This window comes from Nicotiana attenuata, unplaced genomic scaffold, assembly GCF_001879085.1.
Source record: "Nicotiana attenuata strain UT unplaced genomic scaffold, NIATTr2, whole genome shotgun sequence".
Taxonomy (NCBI): domain Eukaryota; kingdom Viridiplantae; phylum Streptophyta; class Magnoliopsida; order Solanales; family Solanaceae; genus Nicotiana; species Nicotiana attenuata.
In genome coordinates this window covers 372,282-393,780 of record NW_017670559.1, presented here as the reverse complement: position 1 = coordinate 393,780, position 21,499 = coordinate 372,282, and the positions used below count along the sequence as shown (strand labels likewise).

Genomic DNA, 21,499 nt, shown 5'->3' with positions numbered 1-21,499 from the left:
CACACCAGATTATTGCCGATAACTGCTCAATTGAGGAACCTCTTTTTAAACAACTTTGGGATGAAATGGGTAACGCCATAGACCTTCTAAGAATTTTTGGTACTAGACTGGATGTAAAATGAGAAACAAACAGCGGACGATTTGGAGAACCATTTAGCTGTGTTACGTGGTATGGAATGAAAGGAACCAGCAATGTTTCAAGAGCTAATCTGCAGCTGTTTGCAGTTTGAAACATGAATGTCTTAGTCTCTTAATTTCTTTTGTAATAAAAAAAAATAACACATATGAGGAGGGCGCAAAGTTACAGTTCACTAGTTTGATACAAAATTGATCAGATTATTTTAATCTGCGGATAATATCCTATTGTACTTTCTAGCACTGACTTAGCTCTTGATTTGGCAATCAATAAAACTTTTACTACTCTGTGTGTGTGTATGCCACAAGCACAAAACAAAGCATAAATCAGAGAAGCAACTGTATCAGAAAGATACAGTAAAAGTGAATAAGTGAATCAGAGGGTAGAAGGAACCAGAAAACGTACCACGGCAACTGGTAACCATTGTTGGCAGTGCCACTACAATCTTGAGAAAAGGCTGAGAAGCCTGCTTTTGGTAATGCATGATGCTTTTTCTCTGAACTACTTCGATGCGTCGGACAAATTTAGGGACATTGCTGTTCCTATTCACCTCTCTCATTCTACCCTGCAGCAACCAACAAGAATAATATAGCAAACACAGCATAGGCCAATAATAAACCAAATTGGTGCAAAAATTCAATCAATGCGTGCTTAAAATGAGTAGGTCAACGTACCTCTAGAATTTGGTGAAAACGGGAGATATCGTCAGGGCCCATTCCAGGAGGGCAGCTGATGTAAAAGTATGGTTCAAATCCATGTACATGACAACAAACACTATTTCCTGACCAGCATATAAATAGACATTTCTTAGTAAGTGGAAGACAAGCTACATCAACTTCAATAAACTCATTATTTGATGGATTCCAAGCTGTTGTGTTCCTTCTTAATTCAACTCCTCACCCTACCTTGGATTTATGGAATTCAAGTTACGTTTGAACCTAAGGCCAAATTTTTTTTGTCACTAATGTCAACTGGTGAAGAATAAAGAAAGATTGACGTGTGAGAAACAAACTTACTATCGCAAGAATAACCCACTTAAGCTATTTGTGTTGATTTCTAACTTCTTATGATAGCATAGAAAAAAACAAAAACATAAGCTATAACTTTATTTTAAAAATGAAATGGCACAACCAATTTTTTAAGTTAATGGAATCCAGAAGCAAAAAGATAAGATACTGCAACTCGAAAAAATTCACTAAGATGCAATTTCAACTCATATTTATTTCCAATACATTTATACTGTTGAGAGAAAATCTACGTTCCAAATTGTACTTGGTTGCAGCCCTTAGGACGCCCTAATTTGTAAAACAACCAAACTACTCCCATTTCATGACATGCATTTATACCTAGAGGGGATTATCATATTATTTGACATGCCAGCGTCAAATCTTCTTGCTCAGATAAGTAGCACTGTCTCTACTATAATACAGCAAAAAAAAATTGCAAATGCATGTTGCAACAATGAATTAAGCACTGACAAACCTTCCTTGGTGACCCCAAAGATTCTTAAAATGGCAGCTGGACCAGAAGAATTAGGCAGCAATTCTTTATGGCTCTCTCCAATAATGTAGTCAATCTCCAGCTGCTGAAACGCTGAGAAGACCACCAAAATTCAACAGAAGTTTTAGAATGCGACATAGTGAAAGTTAGAACTCATTGAAACTAATTGATCTATTTCAAAACCTTTTTTGTTTTATCTAACTTTCTATCTTTTATTAGTTTCTATACAGATCCACGTGTCTTGCCCTCAAGTCAATGTATAAACTTGCTTAATTTTTTATCTTTGTGATAGTATATAAACTTGCTTAATAAGATACCACATGAACTTAAGAACTAAAATAACTGCCCCTCATACCAAGAGCATAAAAAGGCTTCAAACTTTTGCGAGTAACAAAATGTTTATACTTTATCTATTAGCGTCAGACTAATATAAATTTTTGAGCGATCCAAAATAGGTTCTTTTCTTTCTATTTTGTCTTCAAAATCGATCTTTTTGTTTTAGATTTCTGATATTAAATGAATACAAAATAGCTGATTAAACAATGAAACAAAACCTTCTGAACTCTATTCCTTAATTTAGTAGAGAACAGTTTAGTTACAGTAGTACTAATCAAGGAAAGTATAAAATTTTACAAAGCTCCAAGTCATAAAAATAAAAAGAAAAAAACCTAAGAATCTGAACTGACATTTAATACAAATGATCTTCAAATTCCAATATTAAACTTAAAATAGCTTCCTCATATAAACACTTGAACTAGCTTAGGTTAACTAATTTGAAATAAACTAATTTCAGAAACCCTACACGTTCATCCAAATTCACAAAATAAGTTAAAATTCTGAGAAAACAAAAAAGAAGCTTCCAGAACCAAAAATTCCTATAAATTAACCCAAAAAAACAAGAAAAGGCATGAGGTCGAAAATTGAAAAAAAAATATACAATTTCCGTACATATGCTTTGGGACTGAGAGAGGTAAGCTTGAGAAAGAGGAGGGCGTTTCCATTTCTGAAGCCGCTCATTTAGAGCGTGGCGCTCTTCGATTTCACGGAGGATTTGGGAATCTTCTTCGTACTGAAGCAATGTTTCTTCGAGGAAAACATCCTCGTCTAGGTCTTCTTCTTCCATGGCGGCGTGGTGTTTCTGCTGCTGTTGAGGCGACGGCGTTGCAACCGCTTGTGCCGCCGATCGCTTCCTTGATTTGCTGTTGTTCATGGTGGTTCGCCGTAGTTGGGGAAGAGGGGGTGGGAGGGTTTTGGAAGTTGTAGTTGTGTTGCTAATTCCCGCCAGTTTCACTGGGTATATGATGTATGGAAGAGGAAAGAAGTGGAATTGCACTTTTGGTAGCTAGAGTTTCATCTGAATGTCAATGTGGTCCCTGAAAGTACTATAATCATCTGAATTTTTTCCTACACTTCATTCAAAATTATATTGTTTACTCCTTGTATTAATTTAGTTTGTTTTCGTAGTTTATTTAGAAAATTGTTTACTTATATCACTCTTTTCTTCTTTTTTTATTTTCCGCTAAAATTTCATATTTATAGCTTGCAATTTAGAGTCTATTTTCACTCATGCTCTTCCTTTAGCATGTATAATGCACTCGAGGCTGGAAATTAGATGGCCAATGAGGTAAAGGACCATTTTGGTCAAATGAAAGACGTTGATAATCAAATTGATATATTCAAAATGTTAGTGACTAAATGAAACTTAGCCCCTTCGCTTAAATATTACTATCAAGTTTAAGACTTTTAGACTCTTGACTTTTTAATGGGCCGTGGTGAAACGCCAAAGAAGCACTTGATACCCAGCAAGCATGTTGATAACACAGACAACTCAAGAAGTCCATTGTTGCTTCTAATAGTATATATAAGAGTATCCTGAGAAAGAAGAAAAATGATTGAAATTATTGTCCTACTAAATAAATGGTGTAATCTTATCGCCAAAAATCAGTACAATTTTCTAGTTACATTAGTTTTTATCAAAAAACGAAATATATGTCTACAAATGGGATGGTAAAAGAAGTCGTTTATTAATTTTATGTATCATGAAAAAAATTAAACTTGAATTAAATGTTAAAGCTATCGTTTGTTATGACAGAGACATTTTTAGAGAAATATTCTGTTTATAATAATATTTGCAAACAGAATAGTGCTTTGATGAAATTCTTTAGTGTTAAAGATCGATAATGATATCTAGGTGCTAGTTGGAGTAGTGATATTAAGTATATGATCGTGAAGGAAAACTAATCTATTACAAGCTTTATTTAGGGGAATAAAAAGACGGATGAAGAAAGTTAGCTAAGGCCATAAGGCAGGGCCAAAATGGGGGCAAGTGCACACATAATCATTCTCAGGGATGCTATTTAGATATTCGCCAGTACTTATTTTGTACTGAAATTTTAAACTAAAAATCTTAACTTTCGGGACAATTCATGTCACTTTTGTCCCTAAATATTAAACTGAAAAATTGAAATTCAAGACGCACTGGCTAATGTTTAAATAATAGCCCTTTAAAGTGGCTACCTGGTGTTGACCAAAATGGTATAGGAAGTTGACCAAACATGTTTCTTTCACCCTCTACCTTCACCCAAGTCTGAAAGTCACGTGCAGGTTGTATCGCAAGAGTAATGTAATGTATATGTTCATTCATGTGGATTGTAACTCATCAATAAACTAAAAATTGTATTTCAGTTATAACTAGAGGGGTTAAATGTGCAATTTTCCCAATAAAACAATTTCTTCTTTATGAGAAGGAGAGCACGGAGGGAGCTCTTTGGCTAGAGAGTGAACAAATTCAGGTCACATTTTGCACATGACATTAAGCTCTTGTTTCCAGAGCATTACAACAATTGTGCCTTGATCCCAAGCTAGTTGGGGTCAACTATACGAATTCTCACTATCCAAAGCCTCAAAAAATAGTGTTTAAGACGGCAGTCATAAGCCGACTGACCTAAAATGATGTCCTTTCAGATAAACAGTAGTTAATGAAAATTGAAAGGTATACCAGCAAAAACCTATCTCAACCTCAATCAAACGAGGAAATATGTCCTTTTGTTTGCTTGTACAAAAGAGAAATCATAGGTTACATCCCTCACTTATCACATCATCGCCTGGTAGTTAGTTACCTCCTTCACCTGTCCCTTCATCACTTGCTGTTTCAGCAGTACCTTCCTCACTCTTCTCCTCGACTTCATTTTGCTCTTCTTTAGGCTCTGCTGTCTCTGGCTTTGCCGGCCCGGGGCCAGCCGACACCTTCACCATTGAAGGACGTAAGAGTCTGTCTCCAAGTTTGAAACCTTTGCGATATTCTTCTAATACAACACCTTCTTCAAATTCTTCTGAATCCTCACGCATTATAGCTTCGTGCAGCTGATCATGGGGAGACCAATCAATACTTAAATAGACACTGGTAACAAAATATGATCTTTTGGCATAAAACTATATAAGAGGTTTTCCCCATATTACAATAATAACAACGTGTGATGCAAACAGATTTCAATGTTATATCTATTTACAAGTCAAAAGGAACAAATTCTTGTTTCATTCCTTCATGATAGAATACCATAAGTCTCTACATTGTCAACTCACCGAGTTGGCTCAAAATAATGCTGATTTAGATTGAGCTTAAAATCAGGTCGAGGTCTTCCTAAAAACCGAATAGATGTTAGACAGCTTTTGAAAAAGTTCATCAATAATTCGACTGAATTTTGAGCCAACTCGGGAACTGGCCTGCATTAAAGCCAAGGATCAATAGAAGCATCACTACATGAACAACAGAAGATGGCAACTCAAACTGTAACTTTGTTTTCTCTGAACAATACAACCTATATCTACCTATCTATTCAAACAAGCATCACACTGCAAGGAAAGAAAGCAGCTTTAAAATATTCAAGCATGTGTATCTATGTGGGAATACATCTGTACTTGTGATTAGAGGCACGGGTTTCAGAAACTTACCAAAGGGTCGAATGGCTTCCCAACTGTCTCCACAGTCTCAACACCAAGAGATCCAAGGATTTCCCCAAATTGTTTAGAGATGCTCTGATAACTATTATTAATTTTCTCTTCTCCCTCTGTTGCCACCTTGATTTGCATTTTCGCTCTCTCAAAATTGTCCAGAACAGATAGAAGTTTCTCGACAACTTCCCCTTGTGCATTCGTCACAAGAGAAAGTCTTTCTCTCTCTGTTCTCTTACGGAAATTGTCGAAGTCAGCACTGATTCTAAGAACTCGGTCCCTCTCACTTGACAGTTCTTCAGTCAATGAGGCTACTTTTCTCTGAAGTTCAATTTTCTCATCTTCTATGGACTTGAGGGAAATTTCTATCTCTGCAACTTTTGAATCGTCATTATTTGCTAAAGCATTTCGGTACAACTGCAATGAAGTTGCAATGAATGATGCAGTTTCATCTGCGGCTGCGTTGTCACCCTCATCCGAAGCATCTTCAGCAGCACCATCTACATTCTCCTGTTCAATGGTACGGAAATACACATTAATTTCAGTACACTTTCAAAATTCAAAGACTTTGAACTCCAGCACGTCAAGTTTTAAGTTAAAAGGTAAACCACAATAGCCCTCATCAGCATACTCAAAACATTGCATGCCCACAAAGGGATATAAAAGGATGAAGAAAAAAACTAATAAACATATTAAACACATTATGTTCTTTCATTTGTATAAACTCGCATAGATATGCCTGCCATACGGAAAAAGATATACATCTAACAAAACCCAGTACATGCTGGAATAAAACTACTGTCTTTTATCACTCTGTCTAAGGAAAAGAACACCCGGTAAGGAAAAGGGGACAGATATAGACTAATATCAAATACCGAATACACACTCTTAATGAACTCTGCCTACACGAGCTGCGAATAGCCGGTAAACCCTGATAGAGGAGGGGGGATTGCAAAAGGTTACCAACCAGCATCAACAATTACAACATTTCTGGCATGAAATTTCATGTAACTAATATGTGGGATAGGACGGCTGGTTGCATTAGGGAAGTAGCTAGAGAGGAGAGGTGTTGGGGGTCTAGAGGGGTAATTTTGGTGGACATCGAGGTAATTGGTGATGGAATGGGGAGGTCCAGGGAAAATGGAAGCCAAGAAGGTTGCTTATGCAAAGTTAGTGGAAAGCAAAGATGAGGAAGACAAGAGGACGAATAGGGAGAGGTATGAGACGGCGAAGAAGGAGGTGAAGTTAGCGGTCACGGCGACCAAAACAATAGCGTTTATAGTAGGAAGAACTTGAAGACAAAGGCAGGGATAAAAAGTTGTACAGGCTAGCCAAGGCGAGATAGAGATGAGGGCGAGAGACCTGAACCTGGTGAAGATAATCAACGACGAGGATGGCAGAGTATTGGTGGAAGAGGCACGCATTAGACGTAGATGGCAGACATACTTCCATAAACTCTTGAATGAAGAGGGTTACAAGAATATTATGCTGGGTGATTTGGAGCATCCGAGAATCGTCGTGACTTCAATACAATTTTTTATAGGCGAGATAGAGATGAGGGCGAGAGACCTGAACCTGGTGAAGATAATCAACGACGAGGATGGCAGAGTATTGGTGGAAGAGGCACGCATTAGACGTAGATGGCAGACATACTTCCATAAACTCTTGAATGAAGAGGGTTACAAGAATATTATGCTGGGTGATTTGGAGCATCCGAGAATCGCCGTGACTTTAATACAATTTTGTATGTATATTGTATGTCATGTGTTCTTCCCATCACTTCCACCATTGTTGTGCCTCCACAATTAATTTAGCTCGAAAGTTTGAACCAACAGCCGTCTCAGTTGATTGAAACCGAAATAGGACCGTATTCTTCATTTGAAGTCAAAACGCCATTAATGGGGTCTTTAAGAAAGCTTGAAGGTTTAAAATGGGTTACTTGATTTGATGAAAAATTGAGAAATTAATATTGGGGTTGTCTTCGAGTCTTGGTAGGGAATCTTTAGTTGAAGTTATAACAAATTTGGAGAAGTTTCTCTTGAAATTTTGGATTAAAATCGTGGTTGGAACAAGAATAGACATGAAGATAGTGAAGAACACCAAGAACAATGATTTCAAGAACACCAATGTGTCCTTTTTTCGTCTTTTCTTTTGTTAATAATGTGTCATTTTCTGATTGGGTGTAAATTAAGGTTTTTTTTCTTTTTGAGAATGTTATTTTATTTTGTTTACTAAATAGATTTTAAAATAGTTTTTTTTTAACTCAAAATGATATATGTCCTTTTTTTATTTGTCATTCGCCACGTCAGCTGCGAGTGCATTGCACACACTTTGTATGTTTGGCTAATTGTCAAAAAAGTGCCTAATTGGAACAAGTTTAGTGTAGTATAAGTGCTCAATAGGAACAACCTTCAGTTTAGGTGTCTAAATGAAAAATGATGCCAACTTTAAGTGTCTCCAGATGTATCCGTTCACTAGATCTAGACGTGAATCAAAGGATCCGTTAGTGAGTTCTGAGCTACTGTGAGATAAATATGCAAGTTCACCATTTGAAGGATGTAGAGAAGTAAAAGTGACATCTCACATGGAATCTTGCAAATAGGTAATGTCATAAGAAGATATCTCAACTGCTATCCACATGCATAATCACATAATAATTAGTGCTCTTAACGCACCTAGGCCAGAGATCAAACCCAACTTCACTGATTGCATAGACAAAGAATAAAGTAAAAGTTTTCTAGCCAGCAACATGAAGATTTACTCTATGTTATATGTTTCCAGATTATTGTTTTTATGGGCATACCGCTCTGCCCTTCTTCACTTAAATACTAGACTTGGTTCACCAGCCAGGATACAAACTCAAGTGCACTCACCAGTGTTTTTTTACCTTGCTATTGAACCAAAGCTAAGGGCAGATGTTGTGAGACTATCTTCACACAACTTACAAATTACACAAGGGCAGTCCTAGTAAAGACAAAATACATTAGGTGATTTCTTCCCATTTATCTTAGCCATTGTGGCAAAGAAAGGGAAAAAATGAATGCTTCTAAAGGATTCCGAACCCTTCTTGTACACTTCCCCCCAAAACGCATCTCGCGCTCTTTCCCCAAAAAATAAAATTGTAGTTTTCGCATTAACTTTTTGATTTCACTTTGGGGTTCAAATAGTTGTGTACTTATGAAAGAAGCAGTAGGAAATGTGAGAATTTTTCTCTGTATTTTTGTATTGACAGTGTAAGGTATATATACAAACTTATCCTACTGAAAAATAACAAATAAAGAATATTCCTATACACTTGTACTACTCCTACTTGTCTAGAATGTAACAGAAAAACTATAAAATATTCTTTCCTATGTCCTCATGTGATAAGCACGTGAGAATTGCTTCTTGAATCTTCCATATGTACAGGTGTTAAAAATTTGATCAGATGGTTGAGACTAAAAGATCATGACCATTATGATTCTTCCACGTGTAGGCTCATCTTTAATTTGATTAAAGAGATATAGACAAACACCTATAGACAAACACAACATAGAAAAGTCCGAAGACTTAGGTGTTTGTCTGAGATATCTCATCTCCTTCTTCCTTCTCTTTTCTGTGTAAAAATGGCGAAGAATTCTTCATGGTTTTCTTCTCTTCATCATCCCCCTCAAGCTGGAGGGTAGAGACAAAACCTCCAGCTTGTTCATGATACTGGTATGAGAAACCCCAGATAAGGGTTTAGTAAAGAGATCGGCGATTTGGGACTTTGAAGGAACGAAGGTGAGGGATATTAAACCAGCAAGAAATTGTTGTCTAACAAAATGACAATCCAACTCCACATGTTTAGTTCGTTCGTGGAAGACGGGATTGCGGGCAATATGAATCGCTGCTTGACTGTCAGAATGTAAAGGGACCGGCAAAGTTGGAGGAGCAAATAAATCAGCAAGAAGACGAACAAGCCAAGTGATTTCAGCGGTCACCCGTCTCATGGATCTATACTCAGATTCAGCGGATGATAAAGAGATGGAAATCTGTTTCTTCGATTTCCATGAAATGGGGGCACCTCCAAGGGTAATAAAAAATCCACTGACGGAGCGACGAGAATCTTTACAAGCAGCCCAGTCAGTGTCGCAAAATGCGATGAGATCAAAAGAATGGGCAGAGGAAAGAAGGATACCTTGACCCGGGTTGGATCGAAGATAGCGGAGTACCCTGAGACCAGCAAAAAAATGTGAAAGCGAGGGTCTTTGCATAAATTGACTGAGGCAAAGTACAGCAAAACAAATATCTGGCCGAGTGTTGGTGAGATAGTTGAGTTTCCCCACCAAACGTCGATAAATAGTGGGATCCTCCATGGGTGGTTCTAATTCAGCGTGCAACTTGGAGTATGGATCAAGAGGAGAAGAGACAACAGGCCCTTGACAATCAAATTCAGCCAGGAGTTCCAAGGTAAATTTTCTTTGACTAACTATGTATCCTTGTTGTTCTCTGAGTATTTCCATCCCCAAAAAATAGTGAATGTGCCCCAAGTTCTTGACTGAGTAATATGTTGTATTTCTGTGGCATCATTTCCTGTGATGAGAATATCATCAACATAGATTGCAATGATGGATATGCGCGTGTCTGTGTGTTTGTAGAATAGGGAATAGTCATTTAAAGAACTAGAATAGCCTTTGTAGCTTAAAGCACCTGCTAACGAGCATACCATTGCCTTGAAGCCTGTTTGAGCCCATAGAGTGATTTCTTCAATAAGCACACCTGATTAGGATGAGAGGGAGTGAGGCCAGCTGGAAGCTTCATATACACTTCTTCTTGTAAATCTCCATGCAGAAATGCATTGTTAACATCTAATTGTGAGACCTCCCAACCTTTCTTAACAGCTACAGCCAATAGGCATCTGATAGTGGTCATCTTGACCACTGGACTAAAAGTCTCAGAATAATCAATACCTTCCCTTTGTATATCCCCCCTGACAACCAACCTGGCTTTCAACCTTTCAATTGATCCATCTGACTTGTGTTTGACCTTGTAGACCCATTTACAAGGCAATGCCTTCTTGCCTTGGGGTAAAGAGACTACATCCCAGGTGTGATTAAGTTGAAGAGCTTGAATTTCAGCTTCCATAGCTTTTCTCCATCCAAGGTCTTGGGAAGCTTGAGCATAGCTAGTAGGTTCAAAAATTGTAGAGATAGACTTGAAGATATCCTGATTGTGAAGAGAAAGGGCCCCAAAAGAAAACACATTAGGATGAGAAACATGGTGAAAACAGGAGGAGGTAAGATCAGAGAAAACTATGCTATTGCAAACATAGTCATTGAGATAGGTAGGTTTCTGGGAAATCCTCTCAGACTTTCTTATAGGGGGTGGTGGTAATGGTATTGTAGGCTGTGGAACAGGGTAGGCAGTAGGAGTTGGAGTTGGAAAAACAGGATCTGGAGGGCTGGTAACAGATGGAGTAGTACCAGGATGATTGAGAGAAACAGGGGTGGTGTTCTCAGAAATGTGTGGATGTAGAGGGGCAGGTGAGTGTTCCTGATGATTAGTGGTTGAAACGGGAGAGGAAGGATTCTGAGAAGTAGGTTCACTAGTGCTAGACAAATGAGGGAAGAAAGGATGAGAAGGGAAAAATGAGGTTGAACTCACTGGTGCAGAAGCAAAAGGAAAAATGGTTTCATGAAATTTAACATCTCTGGAGGTAAAAACCTTTTTGGAGTGCAACTCCAGGAGTTTGTATCCTTTCTGATGTTGAGCATACCCCAAAAAAACACAAGCTTGTGCTCTGGGATCAAATTTGCTTCTGTGTTGTGATAGAGTAGAAGCATAGCATAAGCATCCAAATGACTTGAGTTGTTCATAATGTGGACTCCTTTTAAACAAAATCTCATAAGGAGTTTTGCCTTTTAGAACTCTAGAAGGGAACCTGTTAGATTAGATATGTAGCAGTTAAAACACACTCTCCCCAGTATTGAATAGGAAGTTTTGAGTGAAAATACAAACTTCTTGCCACTTCCAAAAGGTGTCTATGCTTTCTTTCAATTAAAAGATCATGACCATCATGATTCTTAGGAAGACTAATTTGCACAGGAACAGTAAGTGGATCTAAGGATAAGAAACAATTTGGATCAAAACACATGTGTTCAGAAGCCCCTGAGTCAATAGGTGTGCTAGGCTCCATCAGGTACAATCCCCCTCTTAATTCACCAAAAACTTGTCCCCTCCTCATTAAAGGGACCTGCATTATGCATCCACTAGAAGTTAGATTCAGTGAGCAATGAAAGTGGACACAAAACTTATGGACTGAGAGCAAATTATATTTGAAAAGAGGGAACATAAAGAACCCTTTCAAGAATCATATCAGACTGAATAGGAACTCTACCTATGCGTGTGACATATAATTGAAATGAGTTAGGAAGCCTAATGTGCACAGGAACAGTAAGTGGATCTAAGGATAAGAAACAATTTGGATCAAAACACATGTGTTCAGAAGCCCCTGAGTCAATGATCCAGGTTTTTGTGTTAAAAGCTGGCATACAAGTTCCAGTATACTTAAGTATAGTACCAGCTACTGCATTTGCATTGATTGCATTTCCTGGTGTTGTTGCATTTCCAAGTTGTGCCTGTTTGATTAGGTTCATCAGCTCACACACCTGTTCCTTACTGAAAAGCTGAGCTTGAGGTGCTGGATCATTGCTTTGATTGCTCCCATTGTCATTGTCATGTCCTTCAATTACAGCATTAGCCTTGACTTGTGTTGATTTAGTGAATTGAAAATCATCTGGAAAACCATTTAGCCTATAACAATCTCCCCTGATATGTCCAGTTTTCATGCAATGTGTACAGCTCACATTAGGATTAAATTTAGCCTTTCTTCCCTTAGCTTTCTGTTGTATGTTGTTAACCTTTTGTGAATTAGTCCATGTCCTTTGCTGTGGCTGATTGTTATTTCTTTGTGGTCCCCTACCTTGAACTCCTACCATGAAAGAGGAAGCATCAGCATTCAATTGTGGTCTTGCATATATCTCCCTTTGATTTTCATCTTGAAGAAGGAGTGAATAAGCAAAATCTATTCCAGGCAGTGGATTCATCATGAGGATATTTCCTCTTGCCTGAGAATAGACATCATTTAGTCCCATTAGAAACTGAATGATCCTTTGGTCTTCTAAGAATTTTGTTACTTTCCTTTTCCCATCACAAACACAGTCACAAGAGCACACTAGATGAGAGTTGAGAGAGTCAAGTTCATCTCATAACTTCTTGAGTGTGGTAAAATATCCAGCAATGTTGTTGTTACCTTGGACTAACATTGATATCTCTTTCTGCAGTTGGTACAGTTTGGCTCCATTAGTTTGGCCAAATCTGTGTTCAAGGTTGTTCCACAAATCTCTTGCAGATTTTGAATAGATGACACTGTCACCTATCTCCTTGGACAATGAGTTCAGAAGCCAAGAAGTCACCATGAAGTTGCATCTACTCCACTGAGGGTGATCTTGTGCATCAGGTTTTGGCTCCTTGCAGACACCATCTATAAAACCTATCTTGTTTTTGGCTGAGAGTGCTATGAGGATTGATCTCCTCCATCCTGCAAAACCTCTACCATCAAAAGGAGTGGTTACAAGGCTTAAACCAGGTGAATCAGATGAGTGAAGGTAGTAAGGATGATTCATATCCTGTGAGATTGTTTGACTGGTTGAACCAGAGGTAATGGGAGTAGAAGGAGTAGGGGCAATTTCTTCTCCTGCCATAGATGAATATTATATTTTGAGAGAAGAGAGATTTGGATCGAGCTATTGCTGCTCTGATACCATGAAAGAAGCAGTAGGAAATGTGAGAATTTTTCTCTGTATTTTTGTATTGACAGTGTAAGGTATATATACAAACTTATCCTACTGAAAAATAACAAATAAAAAATATTCCTATACACTTGTACTACTCCTATTTGTCTAGAATGCAACAGAAAAACTATAAAATATTCTTTCCTATGTCCTCATGTGATAAGCACGTGAGAATTGCTTCTTGAATATTCCATATGTACAGGTGTTAAAAATTTAATCAGATGGTTGAGACTAAAAGATCATGACCATCATGATTCTTCCACGTGTAGGCTCATCTTTAATTTGATTAAAGAGATATAGACAAACACCTATAGACAAACACAACATAGAAAAGTCCGAAGACGTAGGTGTTTGTCTGAGATATCTCATCTCCTTCTTCCTTCTCTTTTCTGTGTAAAAATGGTGAAGAATTCTTCATGGTTTTCTTCTCTTCATCAACTTATACTATGTTAAAGGAAGTGAACACCCACAACCTTAAAATCGTGAGTCCGCCACTCGGTCCAAGTCACAAACTAGCCCTTGAAAAAAAGGAAGAGGATAAAGTAAAAGTAAGCTAACTATGATGAAACTTGGAAATACTAAATTCACTCGGAATTCTCCGCCTAGTGTTAAAGAAAATGGACTTAGCATAACTCTAACCAAAAATCATAGCTCATGGGGTGAATATCCCCAATACTATACAAGAAGACAAGAGCCTATTCCCTCATCCAATGTGGGATTAACACCTAGATGTGGGCACTTCAAATGATTCAAATAGCCAACCCAATTAATTCAGCGGTAAGCATAGTTAATTGAGCTTGTACATCTGAATAAAAAATGCAGGAAGGAGGGTTGTACCTCCTGCTCGGATTCTTGTACCTCCTGCTCAGGTTCCTGAGTCTCAGTTTGAACGGCCTCAGCAGCATCCCCATTTGAAGCAAAGACTACAAATTTCTCAACCGACCGGCGCGGTAGCTGAACAATTGAGTTAGCGGAGTGGTGAATACGACACCGTCGGGGAAGTAGTGGAGTCTGCCCTCGTCTGCGGTGTGAGTAGGATAAGAACGTGATACAATTGGGTTTCAAAGCAGAGGCGTTGACGGCGGTTAACGGTGGCCTTAAGGTGGTGGTGGGCGTTCTAAGGAAAGTGGTGGCCATTGTATGGTACAGTGGAAATGGAGGGAGAAGATAAACCAGATAGGCCGCAGGGTTTTAAGTTCTTTTCTTTTCTTTGCGAAGATCCCCACAATAATTATTTAACGTGTAGCGTACTTGTAAAATATAATCCTTACTTATATTATAATTCATATTTATTGAAGTATTTTCTTTTTCTTGTTATTCATATTTATTTCTTTGTGAATATATAATAAAAATAGATAATTTCTTTTTAATTATCCAAGCCTTACATATCGAGTTAACTAGTATTTGTTGTTGGTGTGAGCGGCCATTATCCGTGGAATTATCGAGGTGTACACAAGCTGACTCGAACACTATTGTTATTAAAAAACTAATTACTTGCTTTGAGCTGCCGCCATAACTTTCAAGGTAAATATTTCTTGCTTTTAGATTCGTACTAAAGGTGATTTTATTTTCATGACTTTCAAACATAATTCGTTTTGTTTCATGTTTTGTAATGCAATATAATTAAGTTCACATTTCACTTTAGAAAGGGATCATTTTTTGGACCTGAATTAATGTAATTTTGTCAATTTAAAAATTCCATATAGCTAAAATCCAAGAGCTCATTTGGTTGAAAGATTGGATGCAATAATCATGGTATAAAATTTGGCATTGCTTTATCAAATATTTGATTTGTATTTTAAATTATTTAACAACTAATCTCCGTATAATTTGATACATCAATCAACGTACTATTTTAGACCAGCTTAATATATGATTTACACATAACTTCTAGCTAAATGCAATAATTACATATTACTTTTTATGGAAAATAATTTATATTTCAAACCTTTCATTGAGTGTGTCTAAGATTTATACCTACGGTAAATAAAAACAAGTTGAGACCTCTATTATGAAAATAAGGTTGTAATACAAATTATACGCAATCTTATATTTCACGAGAGAACCAAACACATTGACAGACTGTGGAATGACAAAAAATTGGCCAAAATTTAAGACATTTTCAAATTAGTTTGTTTGTAGTTAAATTAAATTAATTAAGAAAAATGAAAAGAAAATTCTCTCTGCTTTCCCCTACAAACTTTTTCCAATTAAAAACTTGTCCAATCCAAAGGGGACCAAATTTCCAAAACTAGGAAAAATAAGTTTTGCCGAAAAATTTCCTCAAAAAATCTCCTTCCCTTTCTGCCCTTCACCATTTTCCCTTCACCACTCCCTTTCTACCGTTCCAAAGCCCTTCACCCTTCACCGGCCGGCGAACGCGAAATGGACGGCGGCAGCATATTAGAAACGATCGGAACTGAAATCATCGGAGTAATGTCACCAGTCTCCATCTGCATGTTCCTTGTAGTTCTCATCGTCTACTCTCTTTCCTCAACTTCCTCTTCCGACCAACAAGTCCTCCGTACAGCCGCTAACCTAGTATACCTCGAATCACCCACCGACACCACTTCCACTAAACTCGAAGGCGCTCTCCTTAATGCTCTCGTCTTCGTGCTCCTCATAACCCTCGTTACATTTCTCCTCGTGATCCTCTATTACTACCGTTTCACTAATTTCCTCAAATATTACATCCGTTTTTCAGCCTTCTTCGTTTTGGGTTCAATGGGTGGGTCAATTTGTCTTTCACTAATTCAACATTTCAATATCCCGATTGATTCGTTTACTTTTGTTCTTCTGCTTTTTAATTTCACCATTGTTGGGGTTATTTCGGTATTTTCCCAAGGGGTTCCGATTTTGCTTAATCAAATGTATATGGTGGCTTTGGGGATTATTGTTGCAGCTTGGTTTACTAAGTTACCTGAATGGACTACTTGGGTTGTGCTTGTTGCACTTGCTTTATATGATTTGGCTGCGGTTTTAGCCCCCGGTGGGCCGTTGAAGATATTGGTGGAGTTAGCTTCTAGTAGGGATGAAGAGTTGCCAGCTTTGGTGTATGAAGCCCGGCCCAATGTGGGTTCAAGATCAGGGAATAGAGGGCCTAATTTAGGGCTTTTGTTAGCTGGGTTCTCAGATGGGGATTCAATTGAGCTTGGTGTTATGTCGAGTAGTGAAAATGTGGCTCGGAATGGGAGTGTAATGAGGAGTGAAAATGAGGAGATTGGTGGTGTTAGAGAGGTTGAAATTGAGGGGGAGACGTCACCATTGATAAGCGACGGGCACATGGCGAATCAGGAGATAAGGGAAAGTAGTAATGAGAGTAATCGGGGTCGGGTTATGGGGAGGGAGAGGGAAATGGATGAAGAGGAGGAGAGAGGGAGGGGGATAAAGCTTGGTTTAGGAGACTTTGTTTTCTATAGTGTGTTGGTGGGTAGAGCTGCAATGTATGATTTGATGACTGTTTATGCTTGTTATCTTGCTATTATAAGCGGATTAGGTTGCACACTTATACTGTTAGCTGTGTGTAGGCACGCGTTGCCAGCGCTCCCTATATCCATTGCCTTGGGGGTTATCTTTTACTTCTTGACGAGGTTGTTGATGGAACCATTTGTTGTCGGGACTTCGACGAATCTTTTGATGTTTTGACCCCTGATTTATGGAGGAGATTAGAATAGTACAGGATATGTTATAAGACATACATTTTGATTTACAAGAAAGGTAATTTCTTAGGGTACCCACGCCCTTGTTTCAAGATGCTGAATAGGAAGGGACAACTTCAGCTATATTTTGTTCTGATCTATCTGTAAATTGCAAGGATGTTGAGGTTTGTCCCTTTATTGATTGTCTAACCGATTTTGTTTCACCTAATGATGTTAAGAATATTATATTCATCTCATTTGGCCATGAGCCAAAAGGGGTATTCCACATTCCATACACTTGACGTGTAGCATACTTTATGATTCAACAAACTTATGTAACGAGCTATGTGTCAACTATTGCTGTAAGTAGTTCTATTGCTTATGAGTTTGCAGTTCTACTGGTAACAAGCTACTTACTGATATTTTATGTTGACCCAAACATCTTGAATGCTTAAGATTCTACTTAATGTTATTCCTCTTGGATTTTAAGCATACATCCGAATAGAAAGGGAATCGACCGCCACATAAAACTAAAGCAGTTGCTCTGTATCTGGATTCGATGATTCAGAATAATAATGATTCAACATAATTTGTAATGAATTTGTAGTTTTAAGTATATATGCAGTCTCTTAAAATCTTGATTAGTTTTTGCAGTGGATTGGAGAATTCTTCTCCAAGTTTAGTTTGGTGCTTGGTAAGGGGTAACAGTGCTTTCTTTCTTTCACACTCTGACCGTCAGACTACGTCAGTGTAAATAAAGATGCAGGAGGACTGTCTCAGTCCAGCATCTCGTGCTCCATGTTCCCTAAGCAGCACCAGCTGACTTGAGACTGAACTTTATTGTCTCTCAGACTGAAGTTGGTGCATCTGTTTACGGCAAGCAGCGAGTTAAAGAATTTGTTTGTCTTTGGACCCTGATAACATCTCATTTGGATGGGGTCATATCCTTTTTTGAAGATCATATCCTTGTGCTAAGCAGTTAGTAGAGGCATTCTTTAGAGATGCTTTTTGGTAGCCAAGGAAGAGAAATCAAGGGCAAATGAAACAAATAGTAGAGCAAGGTTACAAATTTGCTGCCTCTCCGAGGTATTCTGGTTGAGGTGCTAAAGATTATTCCCTTCACTTGTATATTTCTTTCAACTTTATATGTTTCCGAGGGACCTAGACTCAGTGGATGGAATTAACCCCCCTGTGCACATTGAAGATAGTCATTGAAGCTTTGGTACCTTCTACTGAAAATCCAGTTCTTTGAACAATTCTCTGCCCTTAATGCATGTTTTCCATATCTCTTCCTTCTTCTTTCAATGTTTAGCCAGCGGAGATCTTTCTTAGTATTGGTTTTTCTAGATTGAAGTCAAGTGGCTTAGAAAATTTTAGAACAGTTACGTCCAACCCTGTGTCTGATGTTAGATTGCCCAGTTTTGTGCCTCCACTTACTTTATTCTACCTTAATAAAAGAAAAGAGATACAAATGGCGTGGCTATTAGTTAGCTATACTTTGGTCTTCCCAAATGATTTGATCACTCGGGATGCTTATTATAACTTGCAGAGTTTGGGTTCTCTATTCAGGCTAATATTCTACCCAGATGCCAGCGTACCTTACTGCTAGTGTTCACGTGTAACCCACAGGCTTCCCCTGCCTACTAAATGCTCGCGCTATCATGTCTACCTCAAATGGCTTAAGTATGCTTTGCTATTTCTAATTTCTATTCTTAATTGTTGCGCTGGTGCCATTTTGATATACCTTTATTTGGTGTAGTAGTGAGCTTTGGCTTGCTCCTTTTCCTTAGTCGGTTTCACCACTTATGTCTCCAGCAAAACTGCACTGTCCAAGTTTCACTGGTAGCATGATTTTTATAACATGGTTGGTGAGTTCAGCTAGACGTAGAGTTTAGGTTACTGAGTTTATTGTCTTAATCACCCAAATGTTAATAACATATTTCTGAAATTGTTAGTTTGATTTAGCTTGTTGGGGCTACTTTTGCCTGGTTGTTGGAATGAGATTAACTAAGTTCTTTTTTTTTGTTTGTTAAAGGGTAAGTTGTTGTATTGATGTACAAACGGCGAAAAGTATTTCTTTCATTTCATCCAAATTAGGTGCCATTTTGCTTTCATGGGTCAAATTAGAAGTGCCCTTGGATGTAGATAAACTTGATTTGAAATCCAATTGTACTACTCTATTGGGTGGCATCAACCTTGGAGTCTCCATACGGTGAAAATTAGAGGGCTCGATTTTGTGATCACTAGGGCGCCTCAAAAAAGACCACCCCCGGGAGGCTTGAAGTCTAGCTCGGAGTTCGCCCCCGAGGGTTCGTGATGATCGACCTCGAGGCAGTGCAAACCAACGGCTGCGACACACCAGCAGGAAGTTCCCAAGGCATACGATCAAAACTGACAAAGCCTGCAAGGGGAACACTAGTCTGTACCAGACTAGTAAGTAGTTGTTCCAGCTATATTTCTTTGTAATAATTACTCATGTACTATGATGGGATTTCCCTCCTTATATAAAGGGGATCCTTGTCATTTTGTAAAACGATCTGATACGCAAGATACAACATATTTCATTCAATAGAATAACATTCTTTCTGCTCTTTAACTAGAACATACTCTCTATTTGACTCTATTGCTTACATTTATTGCTTTATTTACATTTATTATATCTCATCGATTGTTCTTCATTTATTGCTCGTTATTGGTCATAAAGAGCCGCAATCACGGCCTTAATAGTTGTTAATCCTTCATCGACTAACCCTTTTGAGCATCCGACTTGACATCGAGGCCCCGCACGCGCTAGCTCGAGGCCCCGATTCTCAATCATTTGGTTTGGTTTCTAAAGCCATCTTCAATATCTTATCTTATTTTCTAACCTCGTCACTTAGCATCTACTTCTTAACAACTAGCATAAAATTGGATCACATATTTTTAGAACCATAAAATCAAATCTAATTGTTATTACCGTTTTCAAGGTAAACAGTTTGGCGCCCACCGTGGGGCTAAAAATAATAGTGATTGTTTTCTTGATGGTTTACTATATAACGCAAGTATCTTTCACACTTTTTCTTGTCCAAGATCTTTGATTTCAGGTCAAAATGTCTAACTCAGTAAACGCACGTGCAGACAACAATCTTGAGGACCATGGAGAAAATGGTGTAGTTGTTCCAGGTGTTGGTGTACCACCACGAAACCCTAGGGATGCTCAAGAACCAATTCCCGTGGATGCGGTCTCGCGCGACGCTCAACACGTCAAAATAAGCTCCCACTCCAACAGGAGCATACACCAAGGAGATCAGCAGGAAGCTCAAAAAACCCCGGCTCAGGAAGAACAAGGGGTTAGCCTTCACGTCATCTTCGAGATGTTACAAGCACAACATCTGGCGATTGCTCAGCTGCAAAGCCACCAAAAAACTCCCAGCACGGTAGCACCGGAAACGGCTCCCCGAGCCGAGCAGGTACCAGAAAAATCAAGCAATAACGGGTCGGCAGGCGACCGCGCCATCATAAAAATGCTCGAGGACCTCACAAAGAGGATCGAGTCGGGCGAGAAGAAGATAGAAGCCAACGACAAAAAGGTGGAGACCTACAACTCTAGGGTCGATCAAATTCCGGGCACACCCCCGATCTTGAAGGTGTAGATTTGAAGAAGTTCATACAAAAGCCATTCCCACAGGAAGCGGCCCCAAAACCCATTCCAAAGAAGTTCAGAATGCCCGACCTACCAAAGTACAACGGAACCTCAGACCCCAACGAGCACGTGACTGCTTACACTTGTGCAGTAAAAGGCAACGACCTGAAGGACGACGAGATCGAGTCCGTCCTGCTCAAAAAGTTTGGAGAAACACTTTCAAAAGGGGCAATGATGTGGTATCACAACCTAGCCCCGAACTCGATAGACTCATTTGCCATGCTAGCATATTCCTTCATAAAGGCACATGCCTGTGCCATCAAGGTAGCTACAAGGAAGTCCGACGTTTTCAAAATCAAGCAAAGGGAGAACGAGATGCTACGAGAGTTTGTATCTCGCTTTCAAATGGAACGAATGGAACTGCCGCCAGTCTCCAACGACTGGGCAGTGCAGGCCTTCACTCAAGGTTTGAACGAGCGAAGCTCGGTAGCTTCAAAACAGCTGAAGCAGAACTTAGTCGAATATCCCGCCTTGACATGGTCGGATGTCCACAATCGGTACCAATCAAAGATCAGGGTCGAAGACGACCAACTAGGAGCCCCATCGGGCTCGGTATATCCCAGCAGGCTTCCGACAAAGGAGCCAAAGCCAAACAAAGAAAGATGCCAACCATACACTGAAGATAGAAGGAACTCCCCGAGGCACAACATACCCCGCAACGGTCGAAGGTTGGATCGAGGTCAGAACCCTCGAGGACTTGTTAGCAAAGCTGGATTCGATAGGCACACAAGGTCCACGGAGGCACCCCGCCTGTCGGAATACAACTTCAACTTCAACA

At 38.9% G+C, this 21,499-nt stretch overlaps 3 protein-coding genes across 6 annotated transcripts in view; 1 reads left to right on the top strand and 2 right to left on the bottom strand.

The window, feature by feature from the left end:
* Nucleotides 1–2,927, bottom strand: part of LOC109240951 (DNA polymerase delta catalytic subunit) — a 38,323-nt gene extending 35,396 nt beyond the window's left edge. Inside the window, exons 1-4 of one of the 2 annotated variants that reach the window (XM_019407643.1) lie at nucleotides 2,585–2,927; nucleotides 1,619–1,729; nucleotides 811–917; nucleotides 542–701 (exon numbers count right to left, since the gene is read on the bottom strand). In XM_019407643.1, coding sequence (XP_019263188.1) covers nucleotides 542–701; nucleotides 811–917; nucleotides 1,619–1,729; nucleotides 2,585–2,846 — 640 coding nt within the window. In that variant the 5' untranslated portion in view covers nucleotides 2,847–2,927. The remainder of the gene's footprint in view (nucleotides 1–541; nucleotides 702–810; nucleotides 918–1,618; nucleotides 1,730–2,584) is intronic. The other variant, XM_019407642.1, reaches the window with a different exon arrangement.
* A 1,481-nt stretch (nucleotides 2,928–4,408) lies between these two features.
* Nucleotides 4,409–14,632, bottom strand: LOC109240949 (protein GrpE). Of its 3 annotated transcripts, XM_019407641.1 has the most exons (4): nucleotides 14,239–14,632; nucleotides 5,588–6,097; nucleotides 5,219–5,359; nucleotides 4,910–4,999 (listed from the first exon to the last, which is right to left on the bottom strand). In XM_019407641.1, exons 1-3 carry the CDS (start codon nucleotides 14,536–14,538, stop codon nucleotides 5,261–5,263), a joined length of 909 nt encoding a protein of 302 aa, XP_019263186.1. In that variant the 5' UTR covers nucleotides 14,539–14,632; the 3' UTR covers nucleotides 4,910–4,999; nucleotides 5,219–5,260. The 3 variants fall into 3 exon arrangements, with proteins under 3 accessions (XP_019263184.1, XP_019263185.1, XP_019263186.1); XM_019407639.1 differs by lacking the exon at nucleotides 5,219–5,359 and having other exon boundaries at nucleotides 4,409–4,999; XM_019407640.1 differs by lacking the exon at nucleotides 5,219–5,359 and having other exon boundaries at nucleotides 4,409–4,999; nucleotides 14,260–14,632.
* A 1,007-nt stretch (nucleotides 14,633–15,639) lies between these two features.
* Nucleotides 15,640–17,461, top strand: LOC109240948 (presenilin-like protein At1g08700). The gene has a single exon (XM_019407638.1). The coding sequence runs from the start codon at nucleotides 15,787–15,789 to the stop codon at nucleotides 17,044–17,046; it is 1,260 nt and encodes a 419-aa protein (XP_019263183.1). The 5' UTR covers nucleotides 15,640–15,786; the 3' UTR covers nucleotides 17,047–17,461.
* The last annotated feature ends 4,038 nt before the right edge of the window (nucleotides 17,462–21,499 follow it).

Bases quoted from the DNA above. Each gene is read 5' to 3' on its own strand.
- LOC109240948 (XM_019407638.1), top strand. From the start codon at position 15,787: ATGGACGGCGGCAGCATATTAGAAACGATCGGAACTGAAATCATCGGA.
- LOC109240949 (XM_019407639.1), bottom strand. From the start codon at position 14,538: ATGGCCACCACTTTCCTTAGAACGCCCACCACCACCTTAAGGCCACCG. The intron at 6,098-14,238 runs GTACAACCCTCC...ACCATTGAACAG, and splicing joins TACAAGAATCCGAGCAGGAG to GAGAATGTAGATGGTGCTGC. The intron at 5,000-5,587 runs GTAAGTTTCTGA...CCCCATGATCAG, and splicing joins GGAAGCCATTCGACCCTTTG to CTGCACGAAGCTATAATGCG.